General features: G+C 54.5%; 7 protein-coding genes across 7 annotated transcripts; 4 read left to right on the top strand and 3 right to left on the bottom strand.

Moving 5' to 3' along the window:
- The first annotated feature begins 229 nt into the window (after positions 1–229).
- BDY24DRAFT_389480 (D-hexose-6-phosphate mutarotase) lies at positions 230–2,019 on the top strand. Its single transcript, XM_076640541.1, has 8 exons — positions 230–413; positions 504–612; positions 722–749; positions 863–1,003; positions 1,079–1,221; positions 1,306–1,546; positions 1,651–1,714; positions 1,803–2,019. Exons 1-8 carry the CDS (start codon positions 346–348, stop codon positions 1,900–1,902), a joined length of 894 nt encoding a protein of 297 aa, XP_076496429.1. The 5' UTR covers positions 230–345; the 3' UTR covers positions 1,903–2,019.
- Positions 2,020–2,101: 82 nt separating this feature from the next.
- Positions 2,102–3,524, top strand: DSC3 (Dsc3p). The gene is made up of 4 exons (XM_076640540.1): positions 2,102–2,733; positions 2,861–2,981; positions 3,067–3,141; positions 3,267–3,524. The coding sequence occupies exons 1-4, from the start codon at positions 2,110–2,112 to the stop codon at positions 3,455–3,457; spliced, it is 1,011 nt and encodes a 336-aa protein (XP_076496428.1). The 5' UTR covers positions 2,102–2,109; the 3' UTR covers positions 3,458–3,524.
- A 241-nt stretch (positions 3,525–3,765) lies between these two features.
- On the top strand, positions 3,766–6,076 carry BDY24DRAFT_63273 (uncharacterized protein). The gene is made up of 13 exons (XM_076645028.1): positions 3,766–3,788; positions 3,956–4,110; positions 4,195–4,209; positions 4,317–4,374; positions 4,530–4,685; positions 4,833–4,908; positions 5,002–5,077; positions 5,147–5,302; positions 5,397–5,436; positions 5,525–5,563; positions 5,657–5,709; positions 5,836–5,911; positions 6,019–6,076. The coding sequence occupies exons 2-13, from the start codon at positions 4,108–4,110 to the stop codon at positions 6,039–6,041; spliced, it is 771 nt and encodes a 256-aa protein (XP_076496427.1). The 5' UTR covers positions 3,766–3,788; positions 3,956–4,107; the 3' UTR covers positions 6,042–6,076.
- Positions 6,077–6,637: 561 nt separating this feature from the next.
- On the bottom strand, positions 6,638–7,453 carry BDY24DRAFT_415314 (uncharacterized protein; the record flags this gene model as incomplete). Its single annotated transcript, XM_076643434.1, has 1 exon — positions 6,638–7,453. One exon carries the CDS (start codon positions 7,451–7,453, stop codon positions 6,638–6,640), a length of 816 nt encoding a protein of 271 aa, XP_076496426.1.
- A 360-nt stretch (positions 7,454–7,813) lies between these two features.
- On the top strand, positions 7,814–21,336 carry VPS13 (membrane morphogenesis protein VPS13). Its single transcript, XM_076645027.1, has 48 exons — positions 7,814–8,076; positions 8,193–8,343; positions 8,424–8,536; positions 8,651–8,759; positions 8,844–8,962; positions 9,059–9,163; positions 9,244–9,342; positions 9,408–9,488; positions 9,562–9,711; positions 9,777–9,989; positions 10,073–10,873; positions 10,945–11,013; positions 11,088–11,149; positions 11,222–11,411; positions 11,483–11,681; positions 11,758–12,014; positions 12,095–12,273; positions 12,339–12,739; positions 12,807–13,531; positions 13,617–14,155; positions 14,228–14,564; positions 14,653–15,114; positions 15,191–15,307; positions 15,382–15,480; positions 15,550–15,858; positions 15,937–16,222; positions 16,297–16,365; positions 16,447–16,603; positions 16,668–16,867; positions 16,942–17,062; positions 17,138–17,283; positions 17,350–17,453; positions 17,516–17,623; positions 17,699–17,898; positions 17,978–18,188; positions 18,260–18,460; positions 18,536–19,004; positions 19,074–19,209; positions 19,282–19,428; positions 19,507–19,831; positions 19,899–19,977; positions 20,043–20,124; positions 20,203–20,269; positions 20,335–20,464; positions 20,541–20,629; positions 20,709–20,799; positions 20,875–21,096; positions 21,164–21,336. The coding sequence occupies exons 1-48, from the start codon at positions 8,029–8,031 to the stop codon at positions 21,208–21,210; spliced, it is 9,621 nt and encodes a 3,206-aa protein (XP_076496425.1). The 5' UTR covers positions 7,814–8,028; the 3' UTR covers positions 21,211–21,336.
- Positions 21,337–21,536: 200 nt separating this feature from the next.
- On the bottom strand, positions 21,537–22,233 carry BDY24DRAFT_340841 (uncharacterized protein; the record flags this gene model as incomplete). Its single annotated transcript, XM_076637416.1, has 3 exons — positions 21,537–21,763; positions 21,889–21,946; positions 22,087–22,233. Coding segments are annotated over 3 exons (432 nt in total), but the record flags the coding sequence as incomplete, so codon positions are not given.
- Positions 22,234–23,745: 1,512 nt separating this feature from the next.
- BDY24DRAFT_389461 (uncharacterized protein) lies at positions 23,746–24,940 on the bottom strand. Its single transcript, XM_076640539.1, has 5 exons — positions 24,370–24,940; positions 24,222–24,286; positions 24,076–24,144; positions 23,886–24,005; positions 23,746–23,788 (listed from the first exon to the last, which is right to left on the bottom strand). Exons 1-4 carry the CDS (start codon positions 24,921–24,923, stop codon positions 23,899–23,901), a joined length of 795 nt encoding a protein of 264 aa, XP_076496423.1. The 5' UTR covers positions 24,924–24,940; the 3' UTR covers positions 23,746–23,788; positions 23,886–23,898.

Below are 24,940 nucleotides of genomic sequence, written 5' to 3'. Positions count from 1 at the left end.
AGAAAACTCCTACGAATAGCTTCAAGCCCACCTGTTTGATTGAGAGGGTCGTTGGGCGAGATGGACGTTGGGAAGGTTGAGATTGAAACCGTGTGAGCTCGAAGCTCAGACGGACGACGGTAGCCATCTCTCCCAAGATTCGGCCTCAAAATCAAGCAGGAAGCCAAAAAAAAATCACACCGGAGTGAGAGTCTCGGGAATAGCCTTGTTGTCAACGGCCAAGTGAAAACCTGCAACTCCTAAGCCGGTCCGGAAAAAAGCCGTCAGACCCAAGACCAAGATGTCCTTCCCGATTGAACGTTGACCTCTCCCCACCACCATCTTTCCCCTCCCTTCTTCCCCAGCATGCCCGTCACCAAAGATTCCAAGAAGGTCTACCTCACCCATGCCAGTGGATCGTCTGCTGAAGTCTAGTGAGTCTACTGTCCTGATTTTCTCCGAGGGAGAAGAAGGAGGAACGAACGATCCCATCGAGCTGACTTCTTCGACCCTTTGTCTTCTAGCTTGTACGGAGCCACCGTTACTTCCTTCAAGGCTGCTTCCTCTGAGGGAGGCAAGGTTGAGGAGAGGTTGTTCGTCAGCGACACTGCCATCCTCGATGGATCCAAGGCGGTGAGTTTCTGGAGGGAAACGGAGGGAAGAAGGAGATGTCGAGCTCGAGTCGTCGTTCCACCTTCGGAACGAGAAACTGACTCTGTGTTTGCTTTCTGGACTTTCTCAGATCCGAGGAGGTATCCCAGTAGTCTTCCGTACGTCCAGATGATCTGGTCCTCGCCCAAAAAACTCAACCTCAGGGCAAAACTCGCACTGGAAGCTGACGTCTTTCCCTCCCTCCCTCTCCCATCTCCTCCTCTCCTTTCAGCCATCTTCGGTCCCCCTCCCACCGACGCTACCGCCTTCCCTTACCACTCCAAGCTCTCCCAACACGGATTCGCTCGAACTTCCATCTGGACGCTCAACTCCGAGTTCGAGACTTCTGACGGAGGAGTCGTTGTTGAGCTCGGTCGGTTTCCCCTTCCCCTCTCCTCCCCTCTCCGCCTGCCTCTCCGCTGACACTCGTCTCGTTCGCTTTTCGAAGTCTTGAACCCCACCCCTGAGATCACCTCCGCCTTCCCTCCTCCTTTCGCTCTTTCCTACACCCTCACCCTCACTTCCACAACCTTCACTGCGAGCCTCAAGATCACCAACCCTGGATCGGCTGCTCTTCAGTTCCAGACTCTTGTCAGTCTCTCGCACCTTTCCCTCTCTTCCCTTTCCAGTCTTCCCTCCATCTGACTAGTTCCTCTTCGTCGTTCCTTTCTTCAGCTCCACACCTACCTCTCCACCCCTTCCCATCTCGACGCTCTCGTCTACCCTCTCAAGGGTCTCTCGTACAAGGACAAGACTCGAGGAGGGAACACGTTCGTCGAGGACAGGGAGAAGGTGGATGTGAAGGAGGAGACGGATAGGGTTTATGCTGGAGTTGGACCGGAGGGCAAGTTGACGTTGGAGTATGGAGGGAAGGAGAAGGGTGGGGTTGAAGTGGAGATTGGAGGGTTCGTGGATGGTGAGTCCGCGTCGTCGTGTCGTTTTCTTCGGCTCTTCGTTGAGGCTTTTCTAGAGAGAGAAGTCACGATGAACTGATTACTGATCTCTTCGTTTTCATCATAGCCACCATCTGGAACCCAGGAGAGAAGACCGGATCGGCCATGGGGGATATGCACGCGAAAGGATGGTGAGTTTCTCGAAACGACGCGTCCCTCTTCCTCTCTTCTCTCGCTCTCCCAACCTGACTCCTCGTCCTCCGTTCGTTTGACTCACAGGGAATCCTTCGTCTGCGTCGAACCAGGCTACGTCTCCGAGTTCTACTCGCTCGAGGCGGGCAAGGAGTGGGTCGGCAAGATGGTTTTGAAGGTGTTTTGACTTGACGACGGGCCAGCTCAACGATCTCTGCTTTGATTTCCGCTCAGTTTAGCTTCGTCGATCTATGTCTCGACGAATCTTCCCTTCTTCACTCGATACAACCTCGAAAAGGAACGCAAAAAACAACAAAGAACGAAAGAACCGAACCTCTCTTTCGGCGATTCCTCGTTCATTGAAGCTCACCTCACCTCACCTCCAACGTCGACCATGCCTTCCCCACCACCACCCCTTCTTCCTCTCTCCCACGCACCACCACCACCCCCGCCTCCAGCCTCCAGCTCTTCTTCCTCTTCCTCTTCCTCCTCCTCCCCAGCACCCGCACCGTTCCCACGCTCTGCCAAATCCCTAGGGAAACAACGAGCTCCGCCCTTTCCCTCCTCCCTCCCATCTCCATCTCCTCCTCTTCCTCCAGATCGACACCTAACCATCCGCTTCACCGACACCAGCTTCAATTCCAACTCCAACTCCAACTCTGATTATTCCAACAACTCTAACTCTAATCCAACCTCTGAATCCAGCGACCTAACGGTTTACGTTTCTTGCAACGAGACGATCCAAGGATTGAAACGTCAGATCCGTTCGTTCCGCCCTTCGTTGGAGAAGAGGAAGTTGAGGTTGATTCATTCGGGGAGGGTGATGGGGCCGGGAGGAGGCGTTAGGGTTCAGGGGTGGTTGGATAAGAGAACTGGTATTAAGAAGGCAGGAGGAGGGAAGGAGGGAGAGAAGGAGGAGAGCGAGACGACGTGGATTCATTGTAGTGTTGGTCTGGAAGAGGAGGAGGAGGGAGCAGTCGAGCGGGCTGATGGGGAGGAGGAAGAAGAGGGAGGGGAGGTTAGTATTTCCTTAACTCGCTTTCTTTGTTTTTCGGTTCTTGTCTCTTTAGAGAAGAGAGAAGGGAAACGAAGGGAGGGAGAGTCGAGCTGACCACCTTCGTTCCCTTCGTTCGTTTCGAGCACAGACCGCTCAGATCATCCCCCTTCGAGGGTTCGACACTTTGAGATCTACAGCGGGATTGTCAGAGCAGGACGTAGCGGCGATGAGGAGGCAGTTTCATGGGCTGACCGAGGAGGAGGAGGAGCGTGAGTCTCCAACGAACGAGAACGAAGCGGAGGGAGATTGGTTGAGCTGAGCTGAGCCGATCGTTTTTTGGGCGGGAGAACATAGTGGACGAATCAGCTCGGAACTTGATTGAAGAACAGTGGATAGATGGAGTTGGAAACGGCGAGTTGGGGACCGATCGTGAGTCTCGTTCGTCTCGCTCCTCCCAACCCGTCGGTCCTTGCTCACTCTCTCTCTACGCCCTCTTTCTCGTTTTCTTCTTTCCCAACCCACCTCGTACCCACTCGCTTACCGCTCGCCGACAGTCCTCCCAACCGAAACCTATTCGACCATCCTCCAAGGCTCCCTCACAGGTTTCTTCTTCCCCTTGCTCCCTCTGTTCTTCTTCAAGGAGTCGGAGCAGCACAGTTTCATCGCGCCGGGGGTGTTGGAGCTGGGTGGGTTGGGAGTTGGAGGGGCTGGGGCTGGTGGGGGGACGGGGATTGTTTTTTCGTGAGTGGGATGCGTGTTTTGGGGAGAGGGAGGGAGGAGGAGAGGGCGACGCGTTGTGACAGAAGAGACGGACAACGGGCTGACTTGACTTGGTTATTTGTGTGCGCGTGCAGACGGAGGATGCAGGTCTCTCTGACGTTGGGACTGGCGTTGAATGCTGGGTTTGGGTTCTTGAGGTGGCTGGGTTGAGGAGGGAGGAGCGTTGCCGTCGTTTCATGTTTTCTTTCTTTCTCTTTTTTCGTCCTTCACCCACCCTCTACGTGTTCACGATCTCAACGACTTCTTGGTATTCTACGCTTTTTCGATCCTTCGTCGGACGAGATTCCAACTTAAAGGTGAGATAAACGAAGGAAAAGGAAGGAGCGAGTTTCGAGTTCCTCGACGCGTTCCCGTTCCTCTCCCCTCTCGTCCCGCTCTCTGTCTCTTTCGTCCTCCACACCCAGAAACTCACTTCAAAAACCTACCCGCTGACCGTACCTAGTTTTTTTCCTCATCTTTCAAGTTTTCCTGCAAGCACAAATATAAATCACGCAGCGAGCAAAAAGTGACGTGTCGCTCGCTTCCCTCCTCTCTCTTCTCTTTCCCTTTCTCAAACCCTCACCCTCTTTCCTTCCTTCTTTCCTCTTCTCCCACTACTCTTCAACTTCTCAAACCATGGTTGGTTCTCTTCTCTTTCTCTTCGTGTTGTCTCCAAGCTGAAATCCTTTCCCTTTTACTCGGGTTTGCTTTTGAATCAATAAGGACAACTTCATCAACGTCAGCCCTACACATGCTCCCCTCCATCTCTTTTTTTGGGCGTTCGTTTCGGTGCTGACTTGCGTTTGCGTCTGCGTTTGCGTTTGTGTTTGGGTTGGGATGGACAGTTGGCTAAGCAGGGTTACCAGGCTTACGAGAGCTCTCAGAACCAGAGTGGAAACCAAGGTGAGTGCGTGAGGAACGAGGGAAGGAGAGATGGAGAAGCGAGCTTGAAGCTCAGTCCCATCTCTTCCCTTCCCTTCCCTCCCATTTCGTCGTTCGTTCAACAAGAAACTGACTCCTTCGATTCAATTCGACTCGTTTGCTGATGGGCCGAACAGACAACAACAACAACAACTCCAACAACAACTCGAACCAGAACCAGAACCAGCAATCCTCCGTCACCGGTGGATCTCAATGGAACACCCCTTCGAACGAGAACAGCTCTCAGCAGGGACAGGGGAACTACGGAGGGCAGCAGGTTCAGCAGCCTGATTGTGAGTCTTACAGTGTATGGTCGAGGGAGGGAAGAGGGAAGGAAAGAGGGAGGGGCGAGGGAAGCAGGAGGGAGGAAAGACGATGTGAGCTTGGGCTGAACGAACAGGCGGGCTGAAATCGATCCCCCGCCCCTTTGGTTTCGCAAGTGAACGACGACGCCGTCCTCAAATCCGCTAGGAAGAACGCGGAGGAGGACGATGATGATGATTCGAATGATTCCCTGTGAGTAACTTACCCTCGAACCGTTCTTGTTCGAGCTGAAGGAGCTGACTTCCCTTCGCTTCGACGCTCCCTTCGTTCTCCCTCGCTCGCCAGCTTCTCCTCCGCCCTCTCCTTCGCCAAAACCCGATTCTCCAACGATGCTTCAGCTGCTCAGGAGCCTGTCGATGAGGTCAGTTCACCTCTTTTGTTTCTCAACTCATCGTGCTGACCGCGTCGTGCCCTTCTTTCGGTTCGGCAGGAGAAAGCCACTCAAGCTCACGCTCAAGCCTACCAGAACAACAACGTCTCTTCCATGTCTACAGACTCGATGGGCATGGCAGCTGCGATGCAGGCGCTCAAGTACTTTACGAGCAGCTCTTCGAGCTCCGGAGGGACGGGAGGACAGTCGCAGATGGTGAGTTGATCGTCGACGCGTGGTCGAGTTTGCGTCTTCGGTTGGGTCTTCGGTTCTGAACTGATGCTCGTCTCACTTCGTCGTTTCGTAATAGATCGGAATGGCCATTTCGGAAGCTACCAAGCTTTTCTCTAGTTCGTTCTTCGTTTCGATTCAACTCGCTTCCTCGCTCGCTCGAACTGACCTGCTTCGTTCTTCCTCGTTCGTGTTCGATCTTCACAGAATCAGGAGGTCAGACCTCCGATGGAGGATCCAAGCAGGGTACGCTTCACTTCTCGCTTCTCTCACGTTCGAGACTCAACTCGAGGGCTAACGACTTTTCTTCCCCTCCTCTCCCCTCCTTGCCTCGCACAGACGTCGCCAACTCCGCCGGAGCAGCCGTCATGAAGCTTTTGATCCAGTCGAAGGTTTGTCTATACCCCCTTGTTTCCTCCCTTCCCCTCTGCTCTCCCTTTCCTCGTCTCCCTTCTAATTTGCCCTCGACGCGTCTGACCCCCCTCCCTCTTCCCTCTCCATCTCTCGTCACTCCACAGATGTCGAGCTTCATGGGAGCCGGTGGAACTGGAGGAGGAGGAGCTGGAGGATCTTCCTCGAGCAGTATGTTGATGGGTGAGTGCTTTGAACGTGGTTGCGTTTGGAAGGCGAGGAAGGAAAAGGGACGAGGGCTGACTGAGTTTTTGGTTTGGTTTTGGTTGGGTTGGGTTGCGGTGAGGTAGGATTGGCGAAGCAGTTCATGTAGAGAGAGAGCTAGCTCGTGTTAATGATGTCTATCTATCTATGAATAGCATGTTTTTTCCTTCGAGATGGTTTAGACGAAAGGTGGGTAGGGAGGAGAGGAGGGTTCGGAGGGAGGGAGGAAGGGAGATGGTGAGGTAGAGCAGAGATGATGGACGTTAAGCTGCGAAACGAGCGACGAAGTTTCGGTACGAAATTTTTCGTGTTGAGAAACTTCCGGTTGGAGAGATGACGAGACGCTGCGAAAGAGAAGAAAGGGACGAGGACGCGTCGAGGTCAGATTCCGTTGAAAACCTGAACGGATGTGTGTGAGAAAGGGCAACTCACCTGACCTGCACAATATAGAGACTCGTTGATAGGTTCGTAGAGTGAGGCTGTTGACGTTGCGGTTGGAAGTGGTTCGGTTGGAGGAGAAACGCGTCGGGGTGAAGGGAAGGGGAGAGGCCGCGGTTGGGGAGCCGTTAAGCGGAAGATCGTTTTCTGAGAGAAAACCCCAGAGATGAGATAGATAGGTTAGCTTCGGGAACGATACGAGCACAGAAAGATGATCAAATGGAGACGAGAGGAAGCGAAGAAAGGACGAACCCTCCTCCACACTCATCAAGCGCTCTGCTTCGTTGTTCTCAACCTCTTAGGTCTACCTCCAGCGGTCAAGGTCCCCTCCTCATCCACCACCACTTCCTCTTCCTTGACAAAAGCTCTCTTCTTCCCTGATACCGAAGCAGAAGGCGCCTTCGCTGCCTTGTCCTTCGACTTCGACGACGTCTCCTCCTCTGCTCCCTCCTTCCCTCCAGCCGCCTCCAACACCTTCTCTGCCCAGATATTCCTCTCCCATCCTCTCCTTCCACCCGTAGTACCCTCCAATTCACTCCTCTCTCCAACTCCTTCAAAGTACTTCCAGTACTCGGGCAGAGTGTACTTCAACCCTTTCCTCCCTCCGCTGGGTTTCAACACCTCCACGGCCGCTTCATCGCTGAAGAACGGGACTTCCTCCGATACGAGGGACAGAATGAGCGAAGCAGTAGCCGGTCCGACTCCTTTGAGGGGTAGGAGTGCTTTGAGAGCTTTTTCGATCCGATCTTTGGAGGTTGACGAGGAGGAGGACGAGTCGAGGAGAGCTTGAAAGGCGGAGGTCGAGGTTGAGATGACTTCTTTGGAAGAGAGTTTAGCGATCATGCTTCGAAGAGCTGGTCGATTCTGACCAAAGGTGAGTTTGGAGTCCATGATGGCGATGAGATCTTCGTGGAGGAGGTGAGGGGAAGGCGAGCGGGAGAGGATGGTAGAAGGGAGGGTCGAGTGCGTCGAGGTGTAGAGGAGGGTGAGGGAGGAGAGCGATCGTTTGGGAGTGACAAGAGAGGCGAGGATCGAGGAGAGGTTGGGTGGGAGAGGAGCTGGGTGGAGAGAAGGGGGAGACATCGCGTTTGAGTCGAGATTGCTGTTGACAGTTTGGGGAGAGGGAGAGGGAGAGGGAGGGAGGAAGGAAAGATCGAAGCTCAACCTCTTTTCCCTTCCGACGCCCGTCTGCTTCTTTCCCTTCGTTTTCATCTCTGGAAGCTGACTCTCCATCAATTTGACTCTGAAGCTGACGCCTCCAAGTCATCTCAACTGGTCCTGATCTTCACGCCCTCTTTGATCTACAGGTTCTTCGTCGAGAGGAAGGGAGAAAGGCGACGCGTTGTTGTCGCTCTCTCCCTTTCGTTCAGCGCTCCCTTTCTTTTTATCAGTCCCTAGAATTTCGATTCACTGTGACGCTACCAGCGTTGAATCAGCCTCGAAAGCATGGAGGAGCGAGAATTTTCTCTGGAAAAGAACGGAGGGAGAAGAGCAGAAGCGTCATCGAGATCTTCTAAACCCCAAACCGCCATCCCCCTTCCCTCCCTCTCCCTTCCTTCTTTCCCTTCCCTCTCCTCCCTCAGTCGACAGCCTACAGCCCATACCTTACTGGGAGACCTACTACATCAGCTTTTGAGTCGCCCTAGTCTTTCACCAAGATGAGCACTTGGGGTCCTTCTTCTCAGCTTCGAAGCTTCGTTTCGATGGTTCGTTCTGAGCTTCTTCTCCCCCTTCCCTCCCTTCTATTCGCGCCTCGCTCGTGCGACCAACTCCAACTGATCCCTTCCCTCCCGTATACATATTCAATTGAAATGCTCTATAGATGCTCAACAAGTTCCTTGCTCCCTACGTGGACAACTTGAACACGGATCAGCTCAACATCTCTCTCTTCAGCGGAGAAGTCGTTCTGAAAGGTCTCAAGCTCAAGAAGGAAGCCCTCGACAAGTTTAGACTTCCCGTAGACGTCATTGAAGGTCAGTGCCCATCATCTTACTTTGCTGAACTTGCTGTAGCTTCTCCAAGCTGACCCTTCATCGTCTCCTTCCCTTCAAAGGCCACCTTGGATCCCTTCACCTCTCCGTTCCCTATCTCACCCTCGGACAGAGTCCCGTCAGAGTTGTGATCGAGGATCTCTACCTCCTAGCAGTACCGAGCGGGGAGAGCAAGGTGAGTTTACGGACAATTTCCCTCCTTTCGCTTCTCTAGAGGCCGGCGACGAGATTGAGCAACGAGCTCAATTCAATCTCCCTTCCCTTCCCCTTTTCCCTTTCGACCTTCCAGACCGATCAAGCGGAGGACGACCGAAGAGCTCAAGCAGCTAAGCAGGAGCGTCTAGATGGAGCTGAGGCTTTGGATATCAAGAGTCAAGTCGAGGAGTCTGGAGGAAGTGGTCAGTCCCCTGCTTAGCTCGCACCGGATGGGCGCGATGGGTTGGTTGACCTTTCTTCCTCTTGCTCCTGTTCGTTTATTACAGAGGAGCAGAAGAAGAACGAGTCTATCATGGCTGGAATGATTCGGAACGTCATCAACAACCTGCAGATCACAGTTCGAAACATTCACATCCGATACGAGGATCGTCTCAGTACACCAGAGGTTCGTTTGAGCTTCGAGCTTCCCTTCCCTCGCTCTCCCTCCTGTCTCTCTCTCCGATCTTGAGCTGACCTTCTCCCATACCGGCCAACTCTGCAGCACCCCTTCGCTGTCGGTCTCACCCTCGCCGAGTTCCAAGCCGTCTCTACCGACGAGAACTGGATCGAGGCTTTCATTCACGATTCGACGAAAGCGCTTCACAAGGTTCGTCCCTCCTCTTCTTCTCGCAGGTGTTGGAAGCTCATTTACTGACTTTCCTGCCCTGCTGTCTCTTCGCTACCTAGATGGCCAAGCTCAAGAGTCTAGCAGTCTACTTCGATACCGACGTGGGAACCATCGCTGGGAAGAATCGAGACGAAACGCTCGCCAACTTCCTGAATCTGGTGAGCTTCGATCTTTCCCTCTTCGACCGAGCTTTCTCTGACCTTTTGCCTTCGAACCACATCAGATCTCGAGAGCCGATGGATCCAACTCGGAGAAGATCAAGGATCATCAGTTCGTGCTGAAGCCTGTCACAGGAGAAGGTCGAGTGAGTCTCTCGTCTCGTTCCTTTCTTTCGACGCGAGCTCACCTTGACTGACCCCTTCCTTCTTCATTTGCAGGTCATCATGAATCGGAAAGTCGACAAGGACACTCCTCTCATCGACGCTCAGGTTCTCTTCGACGAGTTCGGTTTCGTCGTCGACGATGATCAGTACCGAGACACCCTTTCGATGGTCGATCTTTTTCATTTCTACAACCGAACTCAACAAGTGAGTGGATTCCCCACCTCTTCTACCAACCTCGACCTGATCATTCCTTTGCCTGTTTCTCCTAGTACCGCCGCTTCCATCCTGCGCCCCAGCTCATCGAGGAGAACCCTGCGAAAGCAAGGCTTCGCTTCGCTCTCGACGCGATCCGGTCGGAGGTCCACGAGAAGAACAGGAAGTGGTCTTGGGGATTCTTCGCCGAAAGGAGAGACGATCGAAAAGTCTACGTTGATCTGTTTATCAAGATGAAGAAGGCTACGGGAGGAGCGTTGACTGGAACCGTGAGTCCTTTCGTCCTCTTCAGTTCTTTTCTCCGCTTGACTGACGTCCCTTGGTCCCTTGTTTCCTCTCACCCTCACCCCAGGACCTCACCGACTTCCAAGCTCTCGAGAACAAGCTTTCGTACGAGGACATCAGGTTCTACCGCTCCATCTCGAAGTCGGAACTTCGAAAAGACGCTGCGACTCGTCGGAAGCTCGAGGAGGAGAGGAAGGCTGCAGCTCCCCCGAAACCCGTCGGTTGGGTTGGATGGGCGTTCGGAACAGGAGCCAAGAAGGATACGGACGCACCCGCCGAGGAGGAGAACATGACGGACGAGGATCGACGAGGACTTCTCAGCTTGGTCGGGTACGATCCAGACAACCAGCAGCCCTCCCCCGACATCCCTCGAGACGCCCTCAAGATGCGAGTCACCGCTAAACTGAAGACTGGATCCTTCGCTCTTCGACAAGATCCCCACGGAGCAGGTCTCGACATCGTTTCCGTCGTCTGGGATGCTTTCCAAGCCGACGTCGTTCAACTCACGGAGAGCTTCGACGCGACGATCACGCTCGGAGGGTTCAGAGTCTACGATGGAACGACAGCCAACTCGGTCTACCCTCAGATTGTTCGAGTCAAGGAGGAGGTCGGAGGAGTTCGAGAGAAGGAGAACGACCCGTCGGCGGATCCTGACGAGGAGATGGAGGAGATCAGTCGAGAGGCAGACGCGGAGAACCCTTTCTTCTCGCTCAGGTTCGAGCACAACCCTCTCGACCAACGGGCCGACAACGCTCTCACGGTCAAGATGCGTCATCTCGAGATCATCTACCATAAGGGATACGTCGAGAACGTTGTCAGGTTCTTCAAGCCTCCAGAGAGTCAGCTCGAGTCGATCACGGCTTTGATCGTGAGTCTTCTGTCCCTCGGTCCTTCCCGCTCGAACCGAGTCGCTGACCCTCCCTCTCTTTGTTGTAACAGGATGTTGCGAGTGAGACGTTGGATGGCATCCGGAAGGAGACTCGTGCTGGACTGGAGTTTGCGTTGCAGGTTCGTCTCTTTCCTCCCTCTCCCTTCGCTCCTCGAGCTGACCTCTTTCCTCATCTCCGTCTCTCATTCTCCAGCAACACAAGACCATCGACATCAAGCTCGACATGAACGCTCCTATCATCATCATCCCCGAGGAGTGAGTTGATCTCGTCTCTTTTCTGCCTCGTCACGTCTCCTCCCGCTGACTCGTTTTCAATCTCAAATCCAGCATCACCACCAAGATCTGCCAGCACATCGTTCTCGACGCCGGTCACATCGCCATCTCCAGTGATCTCGTCTCCAAGAAGGCTCTTCAGCAGATCGAGGCCAAGAAGGAGCAGCAGTACACCGACGAGGACTTCGTCGAGCTCGAGGCTCTCATGTTCGATCGCTTCGACGTTCGCTTCGAGTCAGCTCAGGTGAGTCTTCGTCGCTCTATGTCACACCCTCGAAGAAGTACTGATCGAATCTTTGTCTTGTTCGCTCCCAGCTTCTCATGGGAAACGACCTCGAGTCCTGCATCGCCGCTCTCGATTCGGACGACATCAGCGAGGAGCTTCACATCCTCGAACGGATCAGCATGTCCTTCCTCGTCCAGAACGCTATCCTAAACGCACCCAATATCACTCGATTCAAGATCTCGGGTCAGCTCCCGGTCTTGCAGGTCAATTTCTCGGACACCAAGTACAGTGCGTCTTTTCTCCCTCTTCTCCTTCCGCTTCCGGCCCGCTTCCTCGATCTGATCGTCCTCCTCCTCTTCCGCAGAGACTCTCATGAGGTTCATCGACGTCACGATACCCAAGTTCGGAGACGACTCTCCCGAATCCCAAGCCATCGAACGTCCAGCGGGTCCCGTCTCGACTCCGTCGCGTCACTTCAGCCGAGGAGGAGGCTTCCTTCAACGTCCCAACATCGAGGAGTACAACCTCGAGGAGAACGAGAGCGTCATCGACGATCCTGGGACTGCCGATACGGAAGAACACGACGACCAATTCTTCGAGGCTCCGGAGATCACGTCGGATGTGAGTCGTCCCTTCTCCTCGTCTCGTCGCGCTTCTCTCGAAAGACGGAGGCTGACCGTCGAGCCAACTTCCCTTTTCAGACGAGCGACCTTCACCAACGAAGCTTCGAGTTCAAGTTCTCGGTCGAGAAGCTCCAAGCCTCCCTCTTCAAGTCTCAACCTGGAGGTCCGGATCGTCACTTCGCCGACGCGTTGCTCGAAGGCTTCGGACTTGAGTTTGCTCTTAAGAAGTTCGACATGAGCGTAGATCTCTTCCTGAGGTGAGTCCTATCGTCGACCTCGTTCCTGCTGAGAAAGGGCTGACCCGCTTCTTCTCTTTGCTCAGGTCGGTCTCCCTCGCCATGATCGAGAACGGAAAGGCTTCGGATCCCCTCGTCTCCTCCGACCACACTGGATCCAACGCCGACCACGAGCACGATCTCGTCCGACTCAAGTACTCCAAGGTCCAGAAGGCGTCTCCTGAGTTCCAAACCGTTTACGAAGGAGTCGATCAAACCATCGCCGTCGAGCTCTCCTCCTTCAACTTCTCGGTCGCTCCCGTCCCGATCCTTTCCCTATACGACTACATCATGACGACTTTCGTTCCCAAGGACAAGGAACCCAACACCCCAGCAGTCGTGACACCAGCGGATGGCTCTCTACCGTCCCCAGATGTGGTCGCTCCCGTCGACTCGGAGGCCCCCTCAGACAAGATTCGAGTCAGGGTCAAGCTCACTCGAGCTCGAGGTACGTCTCTTCTTCAATGGCAACGTTCCGCCAGCCCTCGTCTGACTTTCACCTGTTTCTCTCACAGTCCTTCTTCACGACGGATCTCAACGACTCGCTTCTCTCGCCATGGAAGCCGGAGAGGTCTCCCTCCTCCTTCGAGGACCCACCCTTCGCGTTGGAGCTACGCTCGGACATCTTTCGATCACGGACGACTCGCCGACGGTGGTCAAGGACGAGAGCTTCAAGAAGCTTCTCTCAGTCGAGGGAGACGACGTCGTGGACTTCAGCTACGAGACCTTCGATCCCAACGACCACGCAACCTTCCCCGGCTACAACTCGTCGGTCTTCCTTCGAGCAGGATCCCTCAGGATGAACTTCATGGAGCAGCCGATCCACGACCTCTACTCCTTCGCTCTGCTCTTCTCTCGACTCCGTCCGATGTACGACGCGACCTCGCAAGCAGTCTCTTCGGCGGCGGTCCAACGAGCGTCCGAGCTCCAAAAGGAGAGGATGCACTTCGATATCATCATCAAGACTCCCATCATCGTCTTCCCTCGAGATGGAGCCTTCTCCAAGGACGTCCTCGTGACTCGACTCGGAGAGATCGTCGCTCGAAACAGCTACGACGGAGGATCGTTCGGCGACAACAAGATCGACGCTGGACTTCACGGAATCAAGCTCACGTCTGAGTTCTACGACAAGGACGTTCAATCGACCCTTCAGATCATCGACGACGTCAGCCTCACCTTCGACATCGTCCAACCAGGCCAGATCGATCGACAGATCAACTTTACCGACGCGGACACGAAGGTGAGATCTCGTTTCTCTCGACGCGTGTCTTTTCTCTTCTCTTCTCTACTCTCGCTGACCTCCTCCCGCCCTCCCTTCCCTTCAGATCACCGGTCAACTCTCTCCGGTCAAGCTCGCACTCTCCCAGAGCCAGTACTGCCTCATCATGTCGCTCCTTCAATCCATCCCTCGAGTTCTCGACACGGGAGACGAGGACGAGGACGAGACGACCCCAGGACTTCCTTCCCCAGCCTCCGAATCGTCTCCTTCCACAGGAGTATCCACTCCCGCCCCCGAGGAGTCGTCGGATTCGCTCGCAGTTGATCTCAAACCCGAGCTCGGAACCGTCGCTCACGGGAAGGATGGAGAAGCAGTCAAGCTCTGGAGGAAACTCGACTTCACCTTCGCCGTCTCGTCGATCAACTTGGAACTCTTCGACGCGAAGGTTACGGATCAGGAGTCTCTCAAGTCGGGAAGCATTGCCAAGTTCTCCCTCATCTCGACGAGGGTCAACTTCAAGATCCTCTCGGACGGATCGATGGATGCGGAGGTGATGTTGCGAGACGTGACGATGTCGAACACGAGGCAGGGAGAGTCGGTTTGGAGGGAGATCATCCCAGCTGCTGTTCACGACGGGGATCAACTGCGAGTATAGATATCTCCACTCTCGAGAATAGTGAAGCTTTCACTGACCTCTCTCGTTCTACACCTTCGCAGACTCGTCCACTACACCATGTCCGGAGGAACCGACAAGTCAGCCCTCGCCATCGTTACAGTCGACAGTCCCAAGATCATCCTCGCCGCCGATCCGATGTTTGCTCTCGTCGAGTTCTTCCTCAGTGCTTTCCCTCCAGCGGATCCAGCAGAGGTCCCCGAGTTCGTCGACATCCAGGAGGACGAGGAGGAGAAGCCCGCACCAGCCCCGCCGTCGTCCTCGTCCCTCGCCTTCCGAGTCGAGGTCGTTCAATCCACCGTCCTCATCCTTGCGAGCGACTCTCAACCGGATTCTCAAGCCATTCAGCTCACGGTCGAGCAGCTGTTGATGTCTCAGCAGGTGAGTTTTTGCAGTCCCAACGACGCGTTCGTCAAATCTCCCCTCACTTCCGCTGACGCTTCGTACTCTCGCCTCTTTTTTCATTCAGGGAATCCTCGCTCTCAACATCCAAAAGGTCGGGATGGCTCTTCTCCGAATGGATCGACCCAAGGAAACCGTCCGATTCCTCGACGAGATCGACCTCACCCTCTCCATCGACTCACGTCGAATGGCCACGCACCAGATGACGGATATCGACCTCGACGTCCAGCCCATCATCTTCCGAGCGTCCTACCGGGATATTATGCTCATCACCGAAATCGTCAACAAGGCCATCGCTCTCTCCGCTCGACCTCCTCCTCTCGACGCCAATCCAGAATCAGCAGTCGCCACGGACGACGCCGCTTCCTCCTTCCTCGACCCTTCCAGCTCGAAGCTCAATCGTCGTCGGAGCTCGAGAGCTTCCAGAGGCTCGTTCGGTACCTCTCCAGTCCGAGCGAAGACGGCAAGACGGTCGACGGTTTCCAAGAGCCACGTTGCGAAGCCCAAAATAATCCTGTCGAAGGAACATGTTCGTCTTTTTGTCCTCTCTTTCCTTCGTTCATGCTGGAGCTGACCGACTTCTTTCCTCTTCTTTCGCCTCTCAGCTCAAAGCCACCATCGAAGGGTTCCAACTCATCCTCATCGGAGATCTTCACGAGCTTCCTCTCCTTCACCTTCACACGAGAGCCTTCACTGCTACCGTCAACGACTGGTCTGGAGACGTTCGTCCTCCTCTGCTCTTCTCCTTTCATGCTCGTTTCGAGACCTGACTCGAACCCTTTCTTTCTCCTCACAGCTCAAGTTCATCACCTCGATCAAGCCCTCGATCAAGTACTACAACCTCACCAACTCTGCTTGGGAGCCTCTTCTCGAGCCTTACCAGTTCATGCTTCGAGTGAGTCTACCCGACCTTCTCTCAGAATCTCTCGTTGACAGCTGACCCGTCGTTCTTCTTCTTTTCTAGGTCGCTCGTTCCGAAGCTGGAGGAGAAGCTGGAAAGATGGCCGTCAGCTTCACCTCGAAGGAACGTCTCGAACTCAACGTCACCGCCTCCTTCATCGAACTCGCCATCACTTCCTACACCCAGTGGACGACCGAGAGCGATAGGATCCTCAAGAACGCTCGGGGAGGAGACGCTCCCTACTCGGTTCGAAACAGGACTGGATACCCGATCGAGATCTGGCCTGACGGCCGTCCGACGAAGAACAGAACCAAGATCGACGATGGAGGGGATGTTGCATGGAGATTCGAGGACTACAAGACTCTTCGAGAGGTGAGAAATCCCCATCTTTGCTTTCATTCCTCGGATCCGAGCTGATCTCTCTTTCCTTCTTCCTTCGATTCAACTCAGCACGTCGGCGAGTTCAGCCAACACTCTCTCGGCGTTCACATCATCGGAGCCGACTGGGAAGATCTTCAAAACGTCTCGGTCGATCGGGAGGGAGACTTCCCTCACGCCCTTCGACCTCGGTTGAGCAAGAACCCTCATCGTCTGATCTGCGACATCAAGCTCGTCAAGAACGTCAAGGTCGTCACCCTTCGATCTCCTCTACGAGTTCAGAACCTTACTCACATCCCAGTCGAGCTCATCGTTATCGAGAAGAACGGAAAGCCCGGAACTGCCGTCTTCAAGATCGGTCAGTCGCGTCGCGTCTCCCCTCGCTTTCGTCTGCCATCGGCTGATTCCTTCGTCTCGCATTCTCTTCATCAGCTCCTGGAGAAGACTGCTCCCTTCCTATTGAGGCTGCTTACCACAAGAGATTCAAGATCAGACCTGATCGTGAGTTTTCGAAGTCCCTCCGTCCTCGCCTCTCTCGACGCCTCTCGACGCTGACAACCGCTTCACTCTCCTTTCTCGCAGCTGGCTTTGACTTCTCCTGGTCGACTGAAAGTCTTCACTGGGAGGATCTCAAGAACCGTCCGACGAGAGCGATCGCTTGCCGTTCTCACGACTCTCGAGAAGCTCCCTTCCGATTCCAGGCTTCTTCGGTCTTCGACGACGGAGACGCTGAGTCGAAGTGAGTCCTTTCAAGAACTCGGCAGTTCCCCAGTTCTTTGCTGAACCCTCTCTCTTACTTTCAGGCGATACCCTCGAACCACCCTTCGACTTCGAGCTCCGGTTGAGATCGAGAACCTGCTACCCTTCGACATCAAGTACCGAGTCTTCGACAAGAACACGAGTCTCAACAGCTCGATCTTCCTTCGAAAGGGTGGCATCAGTCCAGTTCACCAAGTCGAGCTTTCTCATCTCCTACTTCTGAGCGTCCAAGTCCAAGATTCGGGTTCGTTCCTTGCACTTTTCCCTCTCCTTCGACGCGTCGCACCCTCACTGACTCCCTCCTCTCTCCTCTTGCAGAACTGAAGCCCTCCGAGTTCGCCATCATCAACACCGACAACCCAGACGACTTCAACATCGAGGACACCCTCGTTCTGACCGACAAGCAGGGTCTCAAGCTCAACCTCAAGATTCACTACGTGTCCGCTCTCCTTTTCCTTCGCTTTCGTTCTTCGTCACCTCGAGCTGACTTCTCTGCGACTCCATCTCCTTACAGCAAGTACCCCGATCCCAGTGGAGCCTTCAAGGTTCAGATCTACAGTCCGTACATCTTCCTCAACAAGACTGGACTTCCTCTCGCCATCCGCTCGAAGACTTGGATCGGTCAGCCGAGAGACGTCGCTGGGACGGCCGTTCTGGCTGGTGAGTTTCTTCCTCTTCTGTGTCTCTCCTAATCGAAGCTAACCTTCCTCTGCTCCTCTGCTTTAGACGATCACCTGCGAGACCAGCCAACGCCTTTCATGTTCTCCTTCGCCAGCTCGGATCGTCGAAACAAGTGCTTCCTTCGCTTCGGAGACTCTGCTTGGTCGAAGGTGGGTCGATGTGTACCTTGTTTTTTTCTTACACCATCGACTGACATCGCTCCTCTTTTCAGCCTCTCTCGTTCGAGACCGTCGCCGCCGATCTCGAGGTCCTCGTCGACTCTGCGAACGGACGGGCAGACATCCACACCGGACTTTCTTACGTCGAGGGAATCGGGAAGGCGGGTCTTCGTTCTTCCTCGATTCTTCCTTTTCCCAACTGACTTTCTTACCTCGTTCTCATTCTGCTCATACAGTACAAGCTCACGAAGGTCATCACCCTCTCCCCTCGGTTCATGTTCAAGAACAACCTCGGCTCGACGATCAATTTCCGACAGGAACACAACGAGGGATTCGTTCATCTCACTCCCGGCGAGCGAGCTCCTCTTCATCAGCTCACCAAGAGGGCAGGAGATCAGAGAGTCGTCATTGCTTATCAAGGAGTCAACGAGGAGTGGTGAGTTCGAAGAGACGCGTCTTTACTTCGAGCCGAAAGCCCGCGTCTGATCTCTTTCCTCTTCCTCGCCTCTTCGCAGGTCGGCTCCCTTCAACATCGTCGACATCGGTCGAGTTCACATCACCTTGGATCGACCCGCTCGAGAAGGTCGAAAGGCTCATCGAGAGCTTGTTCGAGTCGAGGTCAACATCGAAGGACCCATCATCTTCATCCAGTTCAGCAAGGAGACCGAGCCTTGGCCGTTCAGAATCCAGAACGACACCGATCTCGAGCTCGACTTCTGTCAGACGGTGAGTCGCACTCTTTCCCTCGATGAAGGAGCTCAGAAGCGTTGCCTGATCCTCTTTTTCGTTCTTCGCAGGACGCGAAACCCTCGGACGGCATGGTCGAACCCGCCCGGAAGTCTCGAACTCTCAACCACGTCAAGGCTCAGTCTTCAGCGAAGTACACGTGGGAGCTTCCGGCAGAGACGAGCAAGAAGATCAAGCTAGTCGTCAATGGGAAGGAGAGACTCGTCGACGTCATGGAAATCGGAATCTTGCAGCCCTTCAGAGTCACAGGAGTGAGTCTCGTCGTTCTCCTCCCGCCTTCTTCTTTTCACGAGCTGACGCCTTCACCTCCTCTCTTGCCCTCGCAGCCTGATGGATCTCCCAAGGTCGTCTCCCTCGACGTTCGTGCCGACGGTCCCACTCAGCTCCTCGTCATCTCCAACTACGTTGAAGGTCAAAGCGCGTTCAAGCCAACAGGTCGAGGATCTCTCTCTCGCTCGAGCACGATGGATAGCACGGTCGCTTTCGAGGCTGTCCCCACGGATACCTCGGTCAACATGACGATCAGCGTCGAGTTCGAGGGAATCGGGATCTCGGTTCTCAACAAGAAGGTCCAGGAGATGATCTACGTCTCGTTCCGAGGACTCGAGCTTCGTTACATCGATACCGCGACATCCTACTCTGCTTCGGTCAACTGCAAGTGGATCCAAATCGACAACCAGCTCTTTGGAGGACTCTTCCCAATCATCTTCTACCCTACGGTCATGCCCAAGGACGAGAAGGATCTCGAATCTCACCCGACCCTTCAGTCGTCGGTCATCGTGCTCAAGGACGAGAGTAAGTCTCCTTTCTTTCACGTCACATCCCTCGGCAGTGATCTGACCTCTTCTTTCCCTCTCCTATCAGCTCACGGAGTGCTCTACATCAAGTACGCGTCCATCCTGCTCCAGGCGATGACCATCGAGTTCGACGAGGACTTCGCCTTCGCTCTTTACGACTTCTCTCAGTTCAAAGGAGCAGCGTGGCAGGAGAGTGCAGAAGAGTTAGTACACGAGTGTACCTACTGTAACAGTCGAAGAACGACGCTGACTCTCTTTCTTTTCCTCCCCTTCAGCGTTCTCATCGAGGTCCCAGGAGGAATCCCCGAACCCAAGCCTGCCGCCGGTGGAGCTCCCGTCTACTTCGAGTCTCTCGCTCTTCAACCGATTCAGCTGGAGCTCTCCTTCATGCGCACAGATCGAGTCAACGTCGAGGAGAAGCAGTAGGTCTTTCAGCTTTCGATCCGAAGAACCTGGCTCGAGGCTGAGTCCTTTTCCTCCTCTTCCCTTTTTTTCACCAGACGAAGCTCGAGGAACCCAATCTTCTTCCTTCTTAACGCTCTTACGATGGCTCTCGGAAACGTCAACGCTGCTCCGGTTCGACTCAACGCTCTTCTCGTCGAGAACGTTCGACTCTCCCTCCCCTCCCTCCAAGGTCGAATCATCCTTCACTACTCCAACCAGTTCACCGCTCAGCTCTACCGGATCCTCGGATCAGCCGACATGTTCGGAAACCCAGTCGGTCTCTTCAACAACGTCAGTTCAGGAGTTCACGACATCTTCTACGAGCCCTACCAAGGATTCGTTCTGCACGGGAACAAGGAGCTTGCAAGTGGAATCGCTCGAGTGAGTTTCACGTCTTTTTCCTCCCCTTGAGTCGAACCGACCACTGACTTTCTTCTCGCAATTGCAGGGAGCGACGAGCTTTGTCAAGAAGACTGTCTTTGGAGTCAGTGATAGTATCGCAAAGGTCACGGGCTCGATCGGAAAGGGTGAGTCTCGACGCGTCGAACTTTCTTCTTCCTTTCCGTCTCGCTAACAGCCCTCCCTTTCTCAGGTATCTCGGCCGCTACGTTGGATCCTGAGTACCAGGCTCGTCGTCGAATGGCTCAACGTCGGAACAAACCAAGGCATGCTCTGTGAGTGGTCGTTCGACCTCTCGCTCTGTTCGAAGGAACCGTTGCTGATCTACCTTTCCTGCTCGTCTCCTTTCACAGATACGGATTCGCTGCAGGAGCGCACGCTTTCGGTACCAGTGTTGCTAGTGGACTGGAAGGTCTCGCTGTGAGTTTGCTTCGATATCAGTCGTGAACTCGTCGTGCTGACTCGTCGGTCTTTCTCTCTCGCAGATGAAACCGATCGAGGGAGCCGAACAAGGAGGAGCTGGAGGTTTCTTCAAGGGTGTAGGAAAAGGTCTCGTCGGGATCGTTACCAAGCCTGTTGTTGGAGTCTTTGATTTCGCTTCGACTGCTACTCAAGGTGCGTCAGACCTCGTCGGTCGCTCGGTGACTCTAGACCTCGACTAACTCTCTCCTCCACGCTCGCTGCTTTGCAGGAATTCGAAACACGACTACCGTCTTCGATGGGAATGAGATCGAACGATCTCGTCTCACTCGATACATCGCTCCCGACGGAATCCTTCGAGTGCGTTCTGTCATCTCGATCCACTCGTCTCCTCTCGGCTCTCGTTGACGACCTTTCCCTCATTTCTTTGTCGTTGCAGCCCTTCTCATCTCGTGAGGCTCTCGGACAGTCATGGCTCAAGGATCTGGAGAACGGGAAATACTTCTCGGAGACCTACGTCGCTCATCTCGGTCAGTCTCGTCGTTCTCCTTCCTTGCACTCCGAAACAACGCTGAGCTGACTTCTTCGTTCCTCTCGTTCTCTAGACTTCCCTAACGACGACTCGGTCTGCATGATCACCAACGAGCGGATCCTTCTCATGAGGTCGATGAAGCTCAAGCAGGTCTGGGACGTTCCTTACCACGAGCTTCAGTCCATCAGCCTCGAGCCCTCTGGAATCTCCCTCGTCCTCAAGGGAGGCGTCGCAGGTCCCTTCCTCCCTCTCGCCGAGCAGGGAAGCAAGCTCTGGCTTTACAAGAAGATCGAAGGTGAGTACTCTTCGTCCAGCCTTCTTTCTTTCACAGTCCTGACTTTGTTGTCTCCCTTTCACTCTAGTTGTTGTGGTTTCCTTCAACAAGGCGAGGGTGGCTTCCGAACTCTGATCTCTCTCTGTCTCTCTCTCCCCCTTTGCTTTTCCATCTCCGGTTTTCTCAATATGCTGCCATCTATATCTCTCTTCTCGTTCTGTTTTCCTTGCGTAGATCTAGAATCTGGCGGTGTTTTTCTTGTTTGCTTTTCCCTCTCTCAGCCCTTTCGACGCGCCTTCTCGGACTCTGACGATTTCATGTGCCTCGGACCTCTCTTCCCATTCCCTCTCACCTGTCAGGTTCAGGCCTGTCTCCTCCGTCTCAAAGCTACCGCTCTTCGACTTCCGAACTCACAACCCGAACAGAACCAGAACCAGACCAAGGTCGACAAAAAAGCGCATCTAAATCGGCAGCCTCCTCACCTCCTCCAACGTCCAAAATTTGAGCATGTTCTCCTTCCCTAGATCGGCTACCTCCTCGTCCAAATGCCTGAAGAGAACCTCCCGCCACGAATCCATGTTCGCTCGAAGATCCTTCGGAGAGTAAGCGGAAGGGTTGGATTTCCACGAGACGAGGAGGGCGTGGTAGGCGTCGAGACCGGCGTGGATCTGACGGTGGGATTCGGGGTCTAGATGAGATGCGGCAGATGAGGGAAGAAGGGAAGCGGAGGGGAGAGGGAAAGGAAGGTCAGAGGGGAGAGAGAAACGACGCGTCGCGGAAGAAAGGAGACGACGGAGGGAAAGAGGGACTCACGAGTTTCCCCAAACGAAGCAGTCATTCGTTTCGATAGAAGAGGGAACATGAATCGTTCCTACAACAACACACGAAAACAAAAGGAGAAACAATCAGCCCAGCTCGACGCGTCCCTCTCGCCTCCTTCTCCTCTTTCTCTTCCTCCTTCCCTGCTCTCACTCAACCCCCTTCACCTTCAAACGACACGCACACACTCACCTCAATCCCATGATGAGCCTCCAAATGCTTATACAGATCGTCTGCGAAGCTCAGGAACGCAGGGAGGGAGTAACCTTTTTTGGCGAAGGAACCGTCGGCGAGGGAGTAGGTTTCGTTGAAGCTGAGCGAGGGAAGAGGATGGAAAAAGGGTCAGGTGCGTGCGATTGTAGGAAGTTAAGAGAGAGTGGGTGGGGCTCACGCTTGTCGGAAATAGGCTGAACGCAGGAAAAAGGAGGAGAAGGGAGGGAAAGGTCAGCTTTCATGAGCTCGAGCTCAACCCTTCCTTCGTCGCCTTGAGAGGCTCGTCTCTCTTTTTTCTCTTCCACAACAGCTCCAACCCAACGCCTCCCGTTCTCTCCAAACCAGCCCTCGGTCTCAACCCAACGACTACAGGTACGGACTTGCCCTCTCGAGCCAATCAGCCCTCCCCCATCCCTCTTGAGCTCAACCCTCTCCTTCTCCCTCCCTCCTCCCTCCTCCCTCTAAACACCCTCCGCTTCCTCGACCCACTCACCATGAAAATCTTCCATCCTACTTCCCAACCGTCCAAACTCCTTCTCTTCCTTCTGGGTGTACGTTCGTCCGCCGTAGTTCTCGACTTTGGTGGCCTGCTTGGACTTCTCGCTTCCTTCTTTGGGGAACGGCATCGATTTCGCTGGGGTTGTTGGGAGGTTTGGAGGTGGGTTAGGAGTGGAGGAGAATGATCTTTGCTGCTGCTGTTGGAGTTGGGTGCTGCTGCTGCTGGAGAGAGAAGCAGTGGGTGAGGAGCGAAGGAACGTCGAGAGAAGGAGGGGAGCTGCAGCGCAGAGGAGGAAGAGAGCTGTTTTGGTTCGACCAGTTGGTGCTCTGAGGAGCGACCGAGGGATAGAAGTAGTGGTGGGTACTGGTGTAAGTGGGGAAGAAGGTTTTGGGTCGCTGGCCATTCGGTGGACGTTGGGAGGTCAAGGGAGGGAAGAAGAGGACCAAAGAGGAAGGCTGATTTCGGGGTCCTCCCGAGGACGCGTCCGTGTACGTAAAACATCAGTCAGTGTTAAGCAAGAGGTCGCGGTATGGATGTGTCAGAGTGGGTCGGTCAGGAAAAGAGGAAGAGAAGGAGAAGTGAAGGAGAGTTGGTGAGCTTCGAAGTTGGAAAGAGACTCGACCGAGCTGGCTCGCTTTTTTTTCTTTCTAACTAACTCGGAGAGATCAATTGAAACATGAGATCTAGCGGGATAGGTAGTAGTACAGACTCGATAGCGGGACTAATCATAGCTGAGAAACAGAACGACAGAGGAAGAACGAAGGGAGTCAGCGACGCGTTCGACTTTGAAAGGAAAGAGCGAAACGACGGACCTGCTTCGTACTGCAAGAGCTTGATGTTTCTCAGAGTGAGAATGTTGTTGCGGCTGAGGAAGGATTAAAGGCAGTGAAGGGGGTGAATGGGTTAGTGGAGAAGAGAGGAAGAGCAAGGCGGGAGGAGGGAGAGAAGAACGATGAACGAACGAACCTCGTGAGTTCGCCGTGGTAGTTGGTCATGGAGATCCGAGGAGGAGGCAGCTCCAGGAGCTGCTAATGACAATGAATAAGCTAGAGGTCGGATCAGTTGAGGAGAAGAAGAGAAGGGGAGAGACGAATGAACGAACCGTTGTCGAATTCGACGCGTCGAGGAATCCTCCTGGAGTCCGAGGCAGCGACGAAAGCCGCAAGAGGTCACAGAAAAGGTCTGCAGGCACCAAGAGACGAGTACTCAGCTTCCAGATCGAAGTTGGTCTCTGTCGATGAAACCTACAAGACGAGGCGCGGGGACGATTCAAACTCACCGTCAGGGCCTCTTCATGACTCCTCCTCCTCTTCCTCCTCTCTCTCCCTTTCGGCTCCAGCATCCACAACCCCCTCCATCTCCCCTCCACTCTCCTTCGACGATAATGCCTTCTTTCGAGCTGCGAATCGATAGAAGCAAGTCAGTCGAAAGCCGGACGCGAACGAAAGGAGGAGGGCGAAGGAACGAACGAGCTCGATTCTTGCGCTCAGGGAGGGGAGGAGGACATCCCACTGGGAGCAGAGAGGGCGATACCATGGCTGTTAGATCGAAAAAGAAAGGGATTGGTTAGTGGTAGCAGAGAAGAAGAAATAGAGAGAGACGACGACGGGCTCACGAAACGACGACCTCGTCTGCTCTCCGAACAACTCCTCCAGTCTCTGCTTCGTTCGTTCCTTCACACTAACCAAAGCCAACCAAGGAAGGGTCAGCGCCTCACTTCTTACAAGCGTACGCACCCATGCTCTCTTTCTCGTCGTACTCACCAATCCTCCAACCCTCCTCCCACGCCACCCAGCACCCTCAGCACGCTCTCCCAGCCCTTCTCCCTCTCCCTCCTCCCCTTCTTGTTCTTCTTTGCTCTGTACGTCCCCTCCAGCGGAGTCTGCTGAGCCAGCATGCCCAGAGTACTGCTCAAGACCTGCAGCGTACTCAGTATCAGAGGAGCCTCGTGGGCTTCGTCGAGTCGTCGGAGCTTGTCCTCGCGAGCGTCCTCCTCCTCGGAATCTGGACGACGTCGTTTGCGAGAGCGAGGAGGCGGGAGGAGCGAACGGATGTGCTCGTTGGCGAAGGTGACGATCTCGGTCGGGAGGGAGGAGGGCAAGGGTGGGAGCGGGGAGGAGGAAGGGTGGAGGGGGAAGGAGGAGAAGTTGGAGGAGAGGTGGGTTGGGAGGAGGTGGGAGGAGGCGGAGGAGGAGGGAGAGGTTGGACGAGTGAGCTCGGAGAGGAGACCGTTCTTGAGATCCGAGGTGTGAGAGCGGTGCAGAGTCGTCAGCAGGGAGGCGAAGTCTTTGAGCTCGTTCTTCTTCGAGACCGGCATCCTCCTTGTTGTTGTTG

Source organism: Mrakia frigida (assembly GCF_051309035.1).
Source record: "Mrakia frigida strain ATCC 22029 unplaced genomic scaffold BDY24scaffold_16, whole genome shotgun sequence".
Taxonomy (NCBI): domain Eukaryota; kingdom Fungi; phylum Basidiomycota; class Tremellomycetes; order Cystofilobasidiales; family Mrakiaceae; genus Mrakia; species Mrakia frigida.
The sequence above is the reverse complement of the archived record's forward strand: the minus strand, read 5'-3'. Positions and strand labels throughout refer to the sequence as shown.

Excerpts from the sequence above, each read along its gene's own strand:
- BDY24DRAFT_389480 (XM_076640541.1), top strand. The coding sequence starts at position 346 with ATGCCCGTCACCAAAGATTCCAAGAAGGTCTACCTCACCCATGCCAGT. Across the intron at positions 1,004-1,078 it reads AGGAGTCGTTGTTGAGCTCG|TCTTGAACCCCACCCCTGAG; the intron begins GTCGGTTTCCCC and ends CGCTTTTCGAAG. Across the intron at positions 1,222-1,305 it reads CTCTTCAGTTCCAGACTCTT|CTCCACACCTACCTCTCCAC; the intron begins GTCAGTCTCTCG and ends TCCTTTCTTCAG.
- DSC3 (XM_076640540.1), top strand. The coding sequence starts at position 2,110 with ATGCCTTCCCCACCACCACCCCTTCTTCCTCTCTCCCACGCACCACCA. Across the intron at positions 2,734-2,860 it reads AGGAAGAAGAGGGAGGGGAG|ACCGCTCAGATCATCCCCCT; the intron begins GTTAGTATTTCC and ends TTTCGAGCACAG. Across the intron at positions 3,142-3,266 it reads CGGCGAGTTGGGGACCGATC|TCCTCCCAACCGAAACCTAT; the intron begins GTGAGTCTCGTT and ends GCTCGCCGACAG.
- BDY24DRAFT_63273 (XM_076645028.1), top strand. Across the intron at positions 5,078-5,146 it reads CTCAGGAGCCTGTCGATGAG|GAGAAAGCCACTCAAGCTCA; the intron begins GTCAGTTCACCT and ends TCGGTTCGGCAG. Across the intron at positions 5,303-5,396 it reads CGGGAGGACAGTCGCAGATG|ATCGGAATGGCCATTTCGGA; the intron begins GTGAGTTGATCG and ends GTTTCGTAATAG.
- VPS13 (XM_076645027.1), top strand. The coding sequence starts at position 8,029 with ATGAGCACTTGGGGTCCTTCTTCTCAGCTTCGAAGCTTCGTTTCGATG. Across the intron at positions 15,308-15,381 it reads TCAACGACTGGTCTGGAGAC|CTCAAGTTCATCACCTCGAT; the intron begins GTTCGTCCTCCT and ends TTCTCCTCACAG. Across the intron at positions 16,604-16,667 it reads GACGGAGACGCTGAGTCGAA|GCGATACCCTCGAACCACCC; the intron begins GTGAGTCCTTTC and ends TCTTACTTTCAG.
- BDY24DRAFT_389461 (XM_076640539.1), bottom strand. The coding sequence starts at position 24,923 with ATGCCGGTCTCGAAGAAGAACGAGCTCAAAGACTTCGCCTCCCTGCTG. Across the intron at positions 24,287-24,369 it reads GGAGGAGGGTTGGAGGATTG|TGTGAAGGAACGAACGAAGC; the intron begins GTGAGTACGACG and ends GGCTTTGGTTAG. Across the intron at positions 24,145-24,221 it reads GCAGACGAGGTCGTCGTTTC|CCATGGTATCGCCCTCTCTG; the intron begins GTGAGCCCGTCG and ends TCGATCTAACAG.